The following is a 16,459-nucleotide window of genomic DNA, read 5'->3' as shown; positions in this document are numbered from 1 at the left end:
CAAGCCCAGGAAGGACAGGGCAGACACACCCAGTTATGGTAAGAGGATATCCTGTCTGTGGGCACTCACATGAGAAGCTGTACTGGTTGGCTGTGTCACGCTAGGGCAGCCTCTCTTGATCTGATAAGAGCCCATGCCTCTACTCCTGTCTCCTCTTTATTGGTGATGCTCTCTCTATCCACACTGCTTAGCTCTTGAACTCTTCTTCTTCTCCCTGGCCTGGCTCTCCCTACTCAGTCAGGAGAGTTTCTTCAGAGATGTTCTCAAATACCTTTATTTCCTTTCTACCGCCTCATTCTCTCCCAAAATTACTTACCCTTTCCTCATGGCACAATCACTTAGCATCTTATAATAAAACTGTGTTCATCATGTTGTCTCCCTTAGTAGAAGATGGTCCTGAGTTGAGTGCCTAGAGCACACTGTTGTCATCGTTAACTGGTAAAACTCATGTTGCCCCCCACACACCCGATATCAGTGCTTTTAAACAGTTTACTCTGTATGCGCCATGAATACTTTTTTTAAGAAAACCATTTAAGTTAAGCTTAATCTTTAACAATTTTGTATTTGCATTATAGTTATACTCACCCATCCCCTCTCTTATCGCCCCTCCATCCCCATTAACCCTTTCTTATCCCTAGAAGTCGCTTTCCAGATTGATACCCTTTTTAGTGTATTGTGACTTACCTAGTTCAAGCAGGGTCGTTTGTGTGACATGCTTGGTATTATCCATTGAAGTCTGGTGGATTTGACAGTGGGCAGGCAAGTGAATTTGAATTCTGACAGTGGGCAGGCAATTGTAATTTCTGTGCTTCTCCAGAAGATGGCACAGATTTCTTCTGTCTTCTATAGTCTATATTCTCTATGTCCACTTTGCTACACTATTCCTTCAGCCTTGCACAGATGTTATAAATATTATAAATATTGTAGGACTGATCAATCAGTCATCACTTATCGTCAGTATCTTGAGAATCCCTGAGTCTCCGGTTTCACTGCCATTGACTAGAAAGAGGGTTTTTTTCTGATTAAAGTGAGAATAGCATTTGTCTATAGACATAAATGTTTAGTAGGCATTTTTACACTGTGTCTGTCTATCCCAACAACGTTAAGTTCCTATCTAGGATCTGTGACCTCACCAGCTATGGGTTTGCTTTTTTGGCAGATTTACAGTACCAGGCATGGGGTTCCTCTGGTAGAGCAGGCCTCAGATCCAATCAGAGAATAATTGGTTTCCTCTGGATAGTCAGGCCGCTGATGCACGGCTATGCCTATGTTGTTTGTCAGGTTTGTTCTGTAGTTCTTGGGGTACACAGCTGGCTAAGAGCATGGATATTCTTTCTTTCCCAGAAGTTTATCATAGTTACCATTTGGTTCTGTGAAAGCCAGCTAGCAGGGAGGAAGCTTCTACCTCAGAAGTTACTTTTTTAAAAGAGAAAAGTAGTGGAACTTTATTCTCTAACACTAAGTGCACTTTCTAAGAGCCCCCCCCCCCAAAAAAAAACCTTTTAGAGGCATTCCTAAAGATAGAATAATAATATCAAATAAATCAAATCCTTAAATTTACTATTTCCTGGATAGAATTGAGCTTTATATGCAGTGTCTGAAGGGATATTTTAACAGCCATTCTCTGGGTATTATAGTGATTTTTAGATTCGTCTTGCTTCCTGGTGGAATAGTCAAAATATCTGTTTTTTGGTTTTTCTTTCCAGGGACCATAATTTTGACTACTTGGAGTTTCGTCTTTGGATTGGCCTGTGGTCGGCCTTCCTGTGTCTCCTTCTGGTGGCCACTGATGCCAGCTTCTTGGTTCAGTACTTCACTCGTTTCACGGAAGAAGGTTTCTCCTCTCTGATTAGCTTCATCTTCATCTACGACGCTTTCAAGAAGATGATCAAGCTAGCCGACTACTATCCTATCAACTCAGACTTCAAAGTGGGATACAACACACACTTCTCCTGTGCTTGCCTGCCGCCGGACCCGGGTAAGGAAACCTTGCGTCCTGCTTGCACTCACCCTCTCTGTGGGAAGGTGTGAGCTCATGCTCCTGATGACAGGGTCTGACCTGGCTTTCCCTGAGGAATCGTAGTACTGGACGTGGCATCTGAGGTGTCTGCAGCATGTGATTCAATGAGGAAATGACAGCAGGATTGTGAGGATGGGAACATAGCCAGCTCAGTACTTTGTGATTACCGCAAACAAGGAATGGATGTGTACTTTATTCTTAGTTTTATGAGGTAATTGGGGAGCACAGGCATGGGATATAATGAGTCTAAAGAGCAGAGGAACTTCTAGTTCCTCTGAACTTCTAGTTCCTTTGAACTAGTTCACATTTTCTTGCATCTTGATTGTGATGAATATCTCTTCTTTTAAATGATGCTTAAATAAATTACCTTAAACTATAGAAGGAAATGTACCAATTGAGTTTTTATAAGTTGAATCATAAAATTTAAAAAGGAAGTTAAGATTGGAGGCCTCTAGAGGATAAAGTGGGACCTTTTAGTCTAACTTGGCTGTGCAGTGTCAGTAAGGAAGAGAAGCTAAGAAGAAGGAAGGAAGGTGACCATGTGAGCATACATACACGTGTGTGTGTGTGTGTGTGTGTGTGTGTGTGTAATATGCTAGTGGCAGATTTATGTCATTAACTCAGGAGAGTGCACAGCAACTCTTGGGCAAGGAATGGGACTGTACATCTTAATAATTTAATACCTGTCAATCCAAACTTAAGTCATTATCAGTTTTTTTTTTATAAAAATGTGTTCAAAGTCATTAAAATAGGTTTCAGAATAGTTTAACATTGCTTTATAGAACACAAGGCTTACGGAAAAAGACTCACTCTGAGCAATTTGCTGTGTATTTGCTATAATAGAGTAAGGGGTAGGTGTTTGCATTATACAGTTTAAAGACAAACGTATTATGAATAGATACCATGAGGTAGCTATAGGATGGTGTTCCCTAAAGTAAAAATTGATACGCATTTCACGATTTTTGGATAAAGCCTAGTGAATTGAGTCCAACAGAATCCTGGGATGAGATAAGCTCAGGACATAAATATGAGGCATATTTATGGAATCCACTTTTACTTCTGGATTCTGAGACTAAGAATTTTCATATTTATGGTAAAGGAAATGGGATTTCTCTATAGACCAGATACAAAATGAATATGGATATGAAAGTAAAAGGTTTGTTGTGCTTATGAGAGGCTTTTTGAGATTGCTCCCAGATATACTGGTGTTATAACTCATTCTCCCCTCCTCACAGGTAGAGGGGACAGATACCCTGGGAACACTGATATCCATTTGGGTGGCAAAAAAAGAGAGGAGCCCCTTAGGGGCCATTAGTCATGATACTGATGAGAACAGTGGGTATCTAGGACTTCACATCCACAACTCTTCTGGTCGAGTTGAAGGATGATAAACATGCATTAATGTCAAACCCGTACTTAAGAGTAAGGTAGAGAATTGTAAGATTGAGATTTCATTATTGAGATGAACTTAACTATTGCAGAGCTTTAATAGGCTTTAAGGGGTAGTGCACAGATATCCCACAGATTAAAATGTGACTTGTGTCAGACATGGTGGTGTGTGCCTGTGTATTGCTCAGGATTCTCTAGAGAAACAGAACTGACATATAGTCATTATATATATTTATATATTCATTATATACACATTATGTTTATAATATGTTAATACATTATACATGTATATGGGACTTATTATAATGGTCTAGTTAGTCCAACAATGGCTGTCTACCAATGGAAAGGCCAGTAGTTATTCAGTCCATGAGGCTCTGTGTCTCAACTGGTCTTCACTAAACACTGAAATCCCTAAGAAGTAGGCTCCCATGCCAGTGAGGGAATAAACTTGGCAGTGAGTTCGAGGGCAAACAGACAAAGGTCAAGAGCTTCCTTCTTCCATGTTCTTCCATGAGGCTGCCACCAGAAGATGTGGCCCAGATTAAATGTGAATCTTCCCACCTCAAAAGATATTAATTAATTGTGGGTCTCCCTGCTCAAATGAATTAATTAAGAAAAATCCCTCATGGTGTACCCAACTAGTTGGATTTTTGTTAATTCTGGATGTAATCAAGTTGACAACCAAGAGGTTGAGGCAAATGTGTTGCCACAAGTTCAATGACATTCTGGGTTACGTAGTTCCAAGATGGCCTACAGAGTAAGAATCTGTCTCCAAATCAAAGCCCTAAAGTGGCTTGTGAGTTGTGACAAGTATTAAAATAATTGCACCTGTTCCTACCCCAGAGAAATGCAGCTATGTGGGGGCTCTTCTTGGGAGAGAGAATGTTTAAAACCGATGGAGACCACTAGTCTGAGCTTGAGGGCAGTATGGACAGTGAAAATACTGGATTCAGGGACTATGGACATTACTCAGTAGGTCAGATGCTTGCCTCGTGCATGCATGGCCTTGGGTTCAATTCTCAATACTTGGGGGGAGGGAGGAAGGAAGGGAGGGAGGTAAAGAGGGAGGGAGGGAGGAAGGAAGGAAGGAAGGAAGGAAGGAAGGAAAGAAGGAAGGAAGGAGAAAAGGAACTCACAGGCATATTGATAATGGGATTTTGAAATTTCCATTTTATTTATTTATGTGTATATACATACATATATGTATTTATGCAAAAGTCTGCATGGTGACTTATTACCCGAGTCTGGGTGATCATTCAGCAAAATTTTCTAAAGGAAAATAATTGCCACTCAGCTGTTTTGAGGTGTGAGGTGTTTGTGAAGGTGGCTGAGGGATTTGTCTGCACACCTGTCACACACAAAAGATAGATCAGGTGCTGGCCCCATCCTACCCATCACTAATGGAAACTTCCATTCATTTCTTTTCATGGGATGCCTGCAGACAAGTTAATACCGGACAAAGGAAGGCATCACTGAGTGTGTTCATGTTGAAAGAAACAGACAAAGACAGATAGGGAATGAGAGACAGAAGGAGAAAGAGAGGAAGGGAAGAGAGATGGGGTAGAGAGACAGGACGCAGTTTTCCATGAAGTTTTGACTGCCAGGAGGTGTCTTTGTATGAAAAGATGGCACTTAGGGCTGAGCCAGTTTTACATATGCAACGCAGTTATGGACAACAGAGTTTTCACTTCCTTTTTTATCTGTGTGTGCAAAGTCCAGGCTGTGCAAAGCATCAGTCTTGAAATTTATAACAGGAACTGAACGTTTCTGAGCCTTGCTTGTGTTTTGGAAAACAACATGTAGATATGTCTTAATCACTGCCCTATTGTTGTGAAGAGACATCACGACAAAGGCGACTCTCGTAGAGAAAGCATTTAATTGAAGGCTGGCTTACAGTTTCAGAGGTCTAGTCCATTAGCATCATGGCAGGGAGGATGGCGGCAGGCAGGTGCGGTGATGAAGAAGTAAACGATGCATCCTGATGTGTAGGCCAAGAGAGATTCTGGGCTTGACATGAGCTTTGGAAACCCCAAAGCTCATCCCCAGTAACACACTTCCTCCAACAAGGCCACACCTCTTCATCCTTTTCAAATAGTACCGCCTCCTGACTAAGCCTTCAAATACATAAGCTGAGGGGGCCTTTCTTGTTCAAACTACCACAGGATGTTTGCATTTTTGTTAAGATTCATATTTTTTTTTAATCTCTATAAAGTTAATGACTATAGGTAGTGCATGGTGGCACATGCATTTAATACCTGCACTTGGGAGGTACAGACAATGGATCTGTGTGTTCAGGCCCAGTCTGGTCTATATAGTGAGTTCCAGGCCAGCCAGAGCTACACAGTGATACCCTGATTTTAAAAATAAAAAAAAAGAAAGAAAAGAAAAATGAAAAAGAAAAGAAGAAAAGCAAGCAAATGACTGGATAGTTCCTACACAGCACTCCCCTCTAACCTTTGTCGTGACAGCGAACTGCAGAGACTCATCATAAATGTATTACTTCTGCAGAACAAAATGAAACAGTGCAAAGGAGCGCTGCACGTCCAACTCAAGGAAGGGCTCTAAGAACAACAAAAGGCTGGTCTTTCATCACAACATGCACTCCTAGTAAAAGAATTCAGTCAATGAGTCAATAATATTTAAACTGGCAGATGGCTTGTTTTTCACCACTGGGGCCGTGTGCATCAACGAGCCAGCAACTGCCCAGATGGAGCCGTGATCCTGCAAACAGAGAACAAACTGGAAATAGGGGTCACGAATCACGAAGAGGGCTGTGTTCATGTCCATAATGTATTATAGCCACACTAATCACTAGGAGGATTGTATTCACATCCATAGTATATTATAGCCCTTGAAATGTCTTCATGTTTTAATAGTGCAGACATGTATTATTCTTTATTCTTTGAGAACTTCATAGCACATTTTGAGCGTGTCCACACGCTTCCCTGCTGCATCTCCTTTGAGACTCTCCGGAGTCCCTCTGCCAACTTCTTGTCCTCCTTTCTCTTTGGAAAACATAGCCTATTGAGTTCAGTCAGTGCCATTCACACGCGTGTGTTATAGAGCCCTCCACTGGAGTGTGGGCAGCCTACCAGTGGCCACATCCTGGAAGAGAATGGAGCCAACCGCTGCCAGCAGCTCTTCTGCTCTTGTCTGGGGTCTTGTGAGCTTCTTCTTCATCCATGCTGGAATGCTGACTGGCTCGCGTCTTGTGCAGCGGCCATGGCTGCTATCAGTTGTTGTGTGGACCAGTGATGTCACACCCAACAGACATTTCAGAGTGCTCCTGCCCATCCTCAGGTTCTTAGAGTCTTTAAATTTTCCTCTTCCACAGTGTTTCCCGTGGGGCCTTGGGGAAGAATAGCATCAGAAGGGTAGAGTACACATCTCATTCGCGGCTGAGCATCCACAGTCCCCTTTTCTCAGTGCCTGGGCGAGTGATGAGTCACTTCATTACACACTGCCCATCGCACAAAGAAGCTTCTTTAACCAAAGGGAGAATAGTACTAATCTATGGATATATGCATAAATATTTTAGAGGGAGTTTGACAACAAGACCATTTAGCAAAACAATAACAGGAGATTTCCCCCTGTACCTGTGACTTCCCAGCCATGCGTTTCCTACCAGGCATGATTTCCTTCCTATAGGGGCAGGCCTCAAACCCAATAGGAAAGCAGTTGGTTATTCCCACTAACAGACAAACCACTGTTGCCCTGGTGGTGATATCTTTCCTGGTGTATCTGTATTTTAACATGCAGGGTTCAGTACTGGCTGTGGTCACTGATATCTGATCCCCGCAGCCTGAATAGCACCCCCCCCCCGTGACAGTCAAAGTTAGTCAGCAGAGAGAGAGAGTTCCCCATAATACCTAGACTGGTTTCTCTATGTCCTTCAATGTCTTCAGAAATAGGCTCTTACAACCTAGTTATGGGCAACCAAGAGCAATGCATTAGCCTGTGTTTTCTGGGTGCCGTTGTGGCCTCTCTGACTAAGAATTTGTATGACAGTAATCTATGTCTGGCATTGAGATTTTTGTTGAATAATCCAGGTCCTCTTGGAGCAGTGCTGTGTACCCACACACACAAGGTACCTCTGTTCAATCTCCTCTTCTTTTTTAAAATGTGTTTTTTCTTAGTTTAATTTTTTCTTTTGTGACAGGGTTTCTCCATGTAGCCCTGGCTGTCCTGGATCTCTCCTTGTAGACCAAGCTGGCCTTGAACTCAGAGATACACATGCATCTGTCTCCCAAGTGCTGAGGCTAAAGATGTGTGTCATCTTTATTTTTTTGCATTAACTTACAAACTAGAGTGTTTTCCCAAGATTTCTTCATGAATCTTGAGTTTTGTCTAAATCACCTCTCTTCCTTCCTTCTCCACATCCTTCTGCCCCGTTCTTGCTTTAACTATTAATCCCCAGTATCTCCACCTCTGCAGTTTCATACCACATGTGTCCAGTTTTGTCTTTTTGAAACAATTCTCTCTCCTTTTTTCCTTCTTGATTATTTTTTAAAGATTTCTTCATTTTTATTTGACTTGTAGATGTTTTATCTGCCTGTATATATGTGAACTACATGTGTACCTAATACCTCCAGAGGCTTTGGGTCCTCTGGAATTAGAGTCACAGACAGCTGATAGTCACCATGGGGTTGCTGAGAAATCTGGGTCCTGTGCAAAACCAGCGAGTGCTTTAGACTTCTGAGCTGTCATCTCTAATTACCCTTCCTGATCTTTCTTGTTCCTACAAGTTTCTATAAAATCTCATCACCTCCTGACTGTCCTTTTCTTCATGATCCCTTGTTCCTCTCTTTTAGCTTCTGCTACTGATTGGTAACTCAAGTAGGTCTCAATTCACTGAAGAATTAAGAAGGAAAATTATCCAGAAAGTTTGACATTCATGTGTAGACACATGACTTGTATGCTAACATCCTTTTTTCTCAGACATGGGATAGATGCTGATGAATGTAGAGACAATAGATCTATTTTGCACGATACCTTGTTGGCTGCCTAGCAGAAGTATGTAAGAAAGACAATAATTCAGAAGCCCAGTGTAAAAACAAAAACGTCAAGTTGGAAGCAGCTCACCACATCTTCTCTCATTACCAGGCTCCCTGGGCAGAAAGTCATCCGTGAGCTGTAACGTAGGCTACATGTGCCTTGGAGTAAAATCTGAACTTTGACCTTGGACACCGTGTAGCAGTATGGCCACAAGATAGACTAATTAATTAAGTTCCTTGCTCTGTAATCTGTGAAATGCATTCATATTGTGACTGGGGGTTTGTTATTGACATTTAATGGCATAATGTATCTATAACTGCTTGGTATGTCAATACCGTATCAAAATTTGTCTCTTTTTTCCCCATAATTCTTATTGTCTTACAAGAAAAGCCCCACTCGTTTACACATTTCCTTTCGGTACCATTAAACTTTCACTGCAAGCAGAGCCCGGAGACTCATTAATAACCAGTGTGCTATTGTAGACAATCAGGAAACACTTGCACCTGTGTCTAAGGGAAGGACTCTTGGCTTAGTTTAGCACATGTAGAGTGTTTATTAGTATTCCACTGAGTCCGGAGCCTTATTGTGTACTATATCCATAGTCATGAAGGAGGAAGGAATGCTAATCCTAGCATTAAGAGGAAGGTGTTCAGTTCATCTCAAGAGAATCTATGTAATTCATAGATTCAAGAGTGCTAGGACCTTTTAAGTTGGAAACAGACATGGCCACTTTTCCTTAAACTCAACTTTATTTCTCCCCTAACATTTCTTCTTTATCCATCATCAGAATTGTACTGGGAGTCTACTTCATCGATTTCTAAGAATTATGTTCCTTGTAAAGATATAGAACACACACACACACAACTATATATTTGTTGAAAAAAATTTTCAGCAGTATGTTCTGATCATAATAATATGTTTATTTTATTATAAATAGTGTTAATTATTTTCATATGGCTGGAGGTTCAATTTCCTTTGACCCAGACTTTAGAAATCAATTTTTGCTCTTGTCCCTCTGTTCATTTGTAAAACGTGTAAAGGTTGTGATAAACACATGCTTCAGGGTGTGTTAATAGTTTAGAAAGGTCAAAATGAATTTTCTGGCCAGGTGTTGGTCCTTTATCTGGGAGAGAAAGAAGCCCTGCTAAAAACAATAAATTATAAAAGTAAGAAAAATGGCCTCAGGGGCAGACACCGTGTCGTTAACAGAGGGGTTATATTTTATTGATTAGTTGTTAACCGTTGCACAGAGAACGTGCTTAATAATGGATGAGCGATTAAGTGAAGATTATTCTCTTCCAGACATTGAACAGTTGTCTGTAATCTCTCAGAGTAAACGATGGCCTTTCTCCTGGTGTGGACACTTAAGGCCAAGCCAAGTGACTGAATTAGCAGTGCCTCACCTTTTATTTAAGCACGGAGAGACATCCGAATGCTATGAAGCTGTTGTCATTAAGATAGTATTTCATTGTCATTTCTTTGTACATAGTTTTTCTCTTGCCTAATAGGTAGATACTATGATAAGTTAACACCATTGAGAAGAAATACTGGGCTCAATGTAAATCCTGTGACCCAGTGGGGTAGTCAATATGTGTTTCATAATTATAAAGCCAAGTTATAGAAAATGAGGAAATGTGACATGGTCATAACATCCTTTATGAATGGTGCCAAATTAAATGCAATTCCCCTTTTATAGTAGGTCATTCCTTTTTTTATGAAGTCAGTTTAAATCATAAAGTAATAGCAAAACTTGAAAGTGTGTGTTGCGCTGTGCTGTTCCTCACGCTTGTCCTTGAGACCTTCCTTCATTTAGCACAGTTGGTGTTTTGTCACTCGCGTTCATGGTGGCTCTTGAGAAAGCCACACATGCCGGAAACACTTCCAGCTCAATCTCCTTTCACTGTTCTAACCCACATTTCAGCAGCTTCCCATGATGCTTCTAGAGATCGGAAATGGGCAAGGAGTGGATTTGGATTATCACAGGACCTGGAAATATTCTCTAGCTTTGCATTTATATAAAGCTTGTATTCGGATGACTTCCCTTGGAATAATGTCTGTGGCACATTGGGAACGTGTTGATAGGTGGATATGGAGGAGATATTTTTGTGGAAACAATGGCTAAGCACATTCCACCTGTCCGTCCACTCTAACTTCCCACTCTTTAACACACAGCACAGCGTCTTGGGCAAACTTGTGGGAAGAATGTCAGTGGCTGAAGACGAACTAAGTAACTTGCTACTCACAGAAAATCTCAAGCATGGGGTTTGGTAAACAAGTTCTTAGGGAAATGAAAGCAGTAAGAACCAACAAATTTCAAAAACTATACAACTTTGTTTTTAGATTTAGGGCTGAGAGAGTGGTAACTCATAGCTCTTTCTTATAGAATCATCCTGATTTGCTTTGCCGTGATCTACAAAAGCTGTTTTTGTTCTTTTGCTGACCTGCATATTTAAGGTATAGACTCAGCTGTATTAAGAGAGGTGGTATAATCAAGTTAGCTAGAACCTTGAAATAATGTCGTGCTCCTAGAGCTAGGAGATCCAGTTTTATCTTATATCTCTTTCCCACTTGCTTCATTTCCTTAAGGCAATGAGAAGGCTTAGAGTGGAATAAACCATCGAAGCCTGGTAATTATAGAGTAACCTTAAGGTTCTCCTTGTTTTCAGCTCCGTGTATTGTAGCCATGACAAGCTGTTGTGATAGAGTCAGATTAGACTGATATTTAATCACCACCATCCAAATGGAAGACATTTACCTGGGGATTTCAGTAAACCTGTTTTAATAGCACAATATCAGTAGATTTAATCATCACAAACACCTTTGGGAAGTAGCTGACATCCCCCACTCGAGGTCAAGCTCTGCTTTCTCCGGGTCATTGAGTTAGTAGTAACCTTGCACCATTTACTTAACTGTGACATCAGGCTAGCAATTTTGCCTACAGTGCATCATGTATTCTGCCTCGTCACCTTACGGGGTAATTGGATCCAAATTCTGTTCCACAAATGAAAGATCTGTGATTTGGAATAGTGATGTAACTTCCTCAAGACCAGGGTTAGTGGAAGGAGTTTTAGAGCCCCGTGTTCAAAATCTGGCACAGTTAAAATTTAGGCCTCTTGTCTGTGATTGTGTAACACCATAGCCAGTCCTGTCTGAAGTTACCAGTTGTTGCTCACATTGGACTACCTGGCCTCAAGTGAGCATGTACATCTTCCTATTCTGTAATTCCTGCTAGTATATAAAGACGGACCATGTGGAGCATTGGCATTTGTTCTCTGGAAATTAAAGAGGGTTGGTTACCTTGTGTAAGAGGTATGCCAACACTGACCCGTGCCCCCTCCTGCAGGTGAAGTCTCTCTATCTCCTGGTTCTGTTTCGAGACCTCTCCATAAGCACTAAAAAGGAAAGGCTGGCTTAAAAGATTGAAAAATGGCAGACACACCTTAAAAGTATCTATTCTGACAGCCTGCATTCCACCATTCCAGAGGGTCAGTGAAACACTGATATGTAAGAAGGAAGAGCAAGGAAGTGAAAATCCAAACACTGGAAAGGGGTGAAGCTGCGGGACTGCATAGACTAGACTGCCCTGGCGATGCTTGGCTCGACCTGCATTAGCTGAAATAGAGAGCGGCACTTTTCCCTGCGCCCTGCAGCCGAGCTGAAAGTGAAGACAGAGTGCAGTGTGTCTGCGCTTTTCCTTTTGACCTTTCCAGAATCCTAATTAAGGAGATTGCAGATGCCTTCTAAGTGGATCAGTCTGCAATTGGTTGCCAAAGTGTTTATACTCTGTCTGGATCTCAGTGGTGCCCAATGGCCCTTGTGGATCAGGAGCCCAGCTGTAATCGATCATTTTCTCATCAGTGAGCCTAAAGACATTTACTTTTAATCTCATTTATGGACTTCACCAAACTCTGCCAATATGTGTTTATAGAAATATATATATATATATATATATATATATATATATATATATATATATATATATGCAGAGAAAGTAGAAGACTTCTTCATGTTTTTTAGCTACGGCTCTTCTGGGATTTTTAGAGCCAGTGTGCTTTACTATTTTATCTTAGATGAACCCTGAAAATATAAAGAAATGTAATTGAGTGGGGTTGATGCCTTTCCAAAACTTGGGAGCAGTTCCCGAGAGTCCAGACTCTTGTTTTAATATCTACATTATCTATAATTATTTCCCAGACTTAGTGTCTTGAACACGTTCCCCAGCTATTTAACCATGGTTAGAAGGCAGAGAAGTTTGGGAAGCTGATGAAGTTGCGTTGAAAAGCTAGCTGAGGAAGAGCAGCCTGCCAGACGCTGACCTGTGATTTCACGGATGCTGACTCATTCGTGAGCACTGTCCCACCTTGAAGTCTTGGCCCATAGATGCCATCTCTAGGTCTTGATGAGTAGGGGTGTGGGTAGCGAAGGAAGAGTGCAGGATTTAAGAAGGTCTGAACTCGGGCGATGCTTCTGATTGCAAACTTAGAACAGCCATGGTTTGTGTCAGAGTCTTGTCCAATACTTAGATCACATGGGAAAGTTTGCCTGTGATGTGTTTGTTTGTTTACTACCTATTTTTTACAACAGCGTCTAAATAGCCCAGACTGGCTTCATGTTTGCTGCATAGCCCATGGTGACTTTGGATTGGACTGCTGATTCTCCCCTTTGATCTTTGCCCTCCCACCTGGTTCTTTAGCTAGTCTGAGGTTGAAACCCAGGGCCCCATGCATCCTAGACAGACACTCTCACATCTGTGATAAATCCTTAGGGCCATCCCATGCTTTGAATACTAATCCCATATTTTGGACAAATTGAATATTATAAGAAAATATACTGTATGGCTTTTTTTCAAGAACAAAATACTACTAAAAACATAGTTTTGTCACTAATACTTTTGGTTTTTGAGGAATCTTGTCTTGTTGCTTGGTTCAAGCATCCTTTTGCCTACTTGACTCTCTTGTATTTGTAATGAAACAGAATGAGAAAGCACTGCCCATGCCCATGCTGGGGAGGTTGTGGTAGGCTGTGCCTTCTGGCTAATATTCTCACAATGCCCATACTTCAGTAACCAGAACAGATTTTAATGTTGACCCAAACTAGGACCAAAGCCAAGCATTTCCTGTCCTTTCATTTCTTTGTCTTGTCCATTTCCTTTATCTCTATTTATTCTCATTTATTCCCCCTGGAGGAACACCCCTTCCCCAGCTTTAACTGACTGTGGATAAATAATTGGAGTGTTTTCGAGTTGAGACTCAGGCTAGGTAGACCCAAGGGAAGAGTGGTGAGTAGCTATGCTCTTTTGGTCCTTCTCATGGGTCTCCTAGTTTATATTTCAGCCATCAAGCACAGCCATGCATTTCTCCTTTAAGGTTTAAATAGGCTAGTTCTGAAACACCGCTAAAATGACTGGATTGGGAAGAAACCTAACATCAATTTTTAAATCAAATGTTGAATAAATGATATGATTCTCAGATAAAAGCTTAATAGATGTTGTTTCATATTGCCTTTAATTAAGTGTGTTCTCTATATAACAGTTTAAAATGCAAATCTTCCTGTCAGTGGAAAAATGTCTATCTGATAAAATAAAATATTTTAATTAAAATATTACCATTCAATTTTCAGACCCATAAAATAAAATTAACCAATGAAATGTTTCCAAAATAAAGGTTGGTTTAATAAACAAATTTTTCAGAAGGGTGCATCTTAAGTCTACAAATGATGCCACATTATATGAAAATAAGTTTTTTTTGCTGCTTTTTTTTAATTTATTTATTTATTAAAGATTTCTGTCTCTTCCCCGCCGCCGCCTCCCATTTCCCTCCCCCTCCCCCAATTAAGTCTCCCCCCAGCCCGAAAAGCAATCAGGGTTCCCTGTCCTGTGGGAAGTCCAAGGAACCCTCACCTCCATCCAGGTCTAGTAAGTTGAGCATCCAACCTGCCTAGGCTCCCACAAAGCCAGTGCGTGCAGTAGGATCAGAAACCCATTGCCATTGTTCTTGAGTTCTCAGTAGTCCTCATTGTCCACTATGTTCAGAGAGTCCGGTTTTATCCCAGGCTTTTCCAGACCCAGGCCAGCTGGCCTTGGTGAGTTCCCAATAGAACATCCCCATTGTTTCAGTGTGTGGGTGCACCCCTCGCGGTCCTGAGTTCCATGCTCGTGCTCTCTCTCCTTCTGCTCCTGATTTGGACCTTGAGATTTCAGTCCTGTGCTCCAATTTGGGTCTCTGTCTCTGTCTCCTTTCATCGCTTGCTGAAGGTTAATATTCAGGAGGATGCCTATATGTTTTTCTTTGGGTTCTCCTTATTTAGCTTCTCTAGGATCACTAATTATAAGCTCAATGTCCTTGGTTTATGGCTAGAAACCAAATATGAGTGAGTACATCCCATGTTCCTCTTTTTGGGTCTGGCTTACCTCACTCAGGATAGTGTTTTCTATTTCCATCCATTTGTATGCAAAATTCAATACCCAAGAGAGGCCTTATCATACAACAAAAGTATATGCTCTACAATGTTCATAGCAGCATTGTTTGTGATAGCCAGAACCTGGAAACAACCTAGATGCCCTTCAATGGAAGAATGGATGAAGAAAGTATGGAATTTATACATATTAGAGTACTACTCAGCAATAAAAAACAAGGACTTCATGAATTTTGAAAATAAGTTTTAAAGTTTGAGTATATATTTCTCCTCATTATATCATTTGCTTAGCGTATTTTCACATATTTTGCAGAGATAGACTTTATCACACACAGCTCGATTTTCTAAACACTACAAATCCTAATGCTTAACCAATAAAGCTCTGAAGTGTGAGGTTTTTACTGTAACCTGAAGCCAGTGTCAGCGTAAGAGTAGGCAGGCATGTCTTTCATTAGACAGATGTATACTGGATGTGCACTGGGAACAGAATTAGAGATAGTGAAGATGCCATTGTAAGGTCTAAACTTTTAGTAACTGCTCCCGACTTTTGGATGGCATCAGTTCTTCTCAAGTAGATTTCTTTAGCTTTTCCTCCTCTAAGATAAACCAGTAAAACACTAGTGTGTGGTTGATGAAAAACAACAGAAATGAAATTTAATACCATCTCCTAAACGCCTGTCATGCACACCTGCTTAAATCTTTTGTTATATTTTAATGTACAGAGAATATGGTTACAATACATACAATTTCGTGGTGCTTGTATGTTGCTTCAGAACTTTTAATGCCCTGCCCTGTGTTTCAAAGGTCATTATGTATTTAGTTTGTTTCTATTTTTTTTCATAGTCAAAAATTGTCCTTTTCTTACAGTTAACCTCTCAGTGTCGATCGATACCACAGCAGCCCCAGAGGGCCTGCCCACGGTTTCTGCTACTGACATGGTAAGTGACTTTTAAACGGCCCACATAGTTTGTAGTTTATGCTTGGTGCTGTGTGATCTCCATTTAGCAATGTTTATCATTGCCTGCAAAGGGAAAGAAAGGAAAGGCTGTCATCACCACGGCTAGCTTTTCATCCTCTTTCAAAGATGTAAAATTGACATTCACTCATATAACATTCTTTTTAAACCTTTTTAAAGAATCTAATGCTAGATCCCATTTATTGTGACCTTGAAACGTTTCTACAAGAGCAATGAGAATGCTGGAAAACAAGAACTGATGCCTGATTCTGGCCTGGCGAGGCATTTGTCTGGCTGCCCCAGTGGCCCTGCCCTCCCTTTACTAAGGGTGACGGTAGCAGGACGTTTCCCCCATTACTTAGAAAGGACTGAGTGTCCATCACATGGTGTCCTTTCCCATGGCTTGTAACCAGGGACCTTTAAGGCACTGGAACTAAGTTTTCAAAACGAGCTGTTTTGCACGGAAGGTCACATGCTGGGAGAAAACTTTTATATTGGAGAAAATGGGGAAAGTGCTGTTTCAGGCTTCTGATTGTTCCTCCTATGCCAAATATGGAAGCCGACCAAAGAATATCAATCTCCCAGTCACAAAGACAGAACACATAATACCTTGTATTGAGAGGGTGCCCATCTCTCAGGAGACCAGAACACTTCTGCAGATATTATGTCCTGAGTGCCCACAGCAT

General features: G+C 41.1%; 1 protein-coding gene across 6 annotated transcripts in view; it reads left to right on the top strand.

Moving 5' to 3' along the window:
* The window catches only part of Slc4a4 (solute carrier family 4 member 4), a 419,959-nt gene that overhangs the window by 340,067 nt on the left and 63,433 nt on the right, over positions 1-16,459 (top strand). For all 6 annotated transcript variants that reach the window (XM_075944451.1, XM_075944453.1, XM_075944452.1 and 3 more), the window contains 2 exons: positions 1,707-1,978; positions 15,686-15,756. In XM_075944451.1, the coding sequence (XP_075800566.1) occupies positions 1,707-1,978; positions 15,686-15,756 (343 nt within the window). The remainder of the gene's footprint in view (positions 1-1,706; positions 1,979-15,685; positions 15,757-16,459) is intronic.

Source organism: Microtus pennsylvanicus, chromosome 12, assembly GCF_037038515.1.
Source record: "Microtus pennsylvanicus isolate mMicPen1 chromosome 12, mMicPen1.hap1, whole genome shotgun sequence".
NCBI classification, from domain to species: Eukaryota; Metazoa; Chordata; class Mammalia; order Rodentia; family Cricetidae; genus Microtus; species Microtus pennsylvanicus.
Note: the sequence above shows the minus strand (reverse complement) of the source record. Positions and strands in the feature narration are given on the sequence as shown.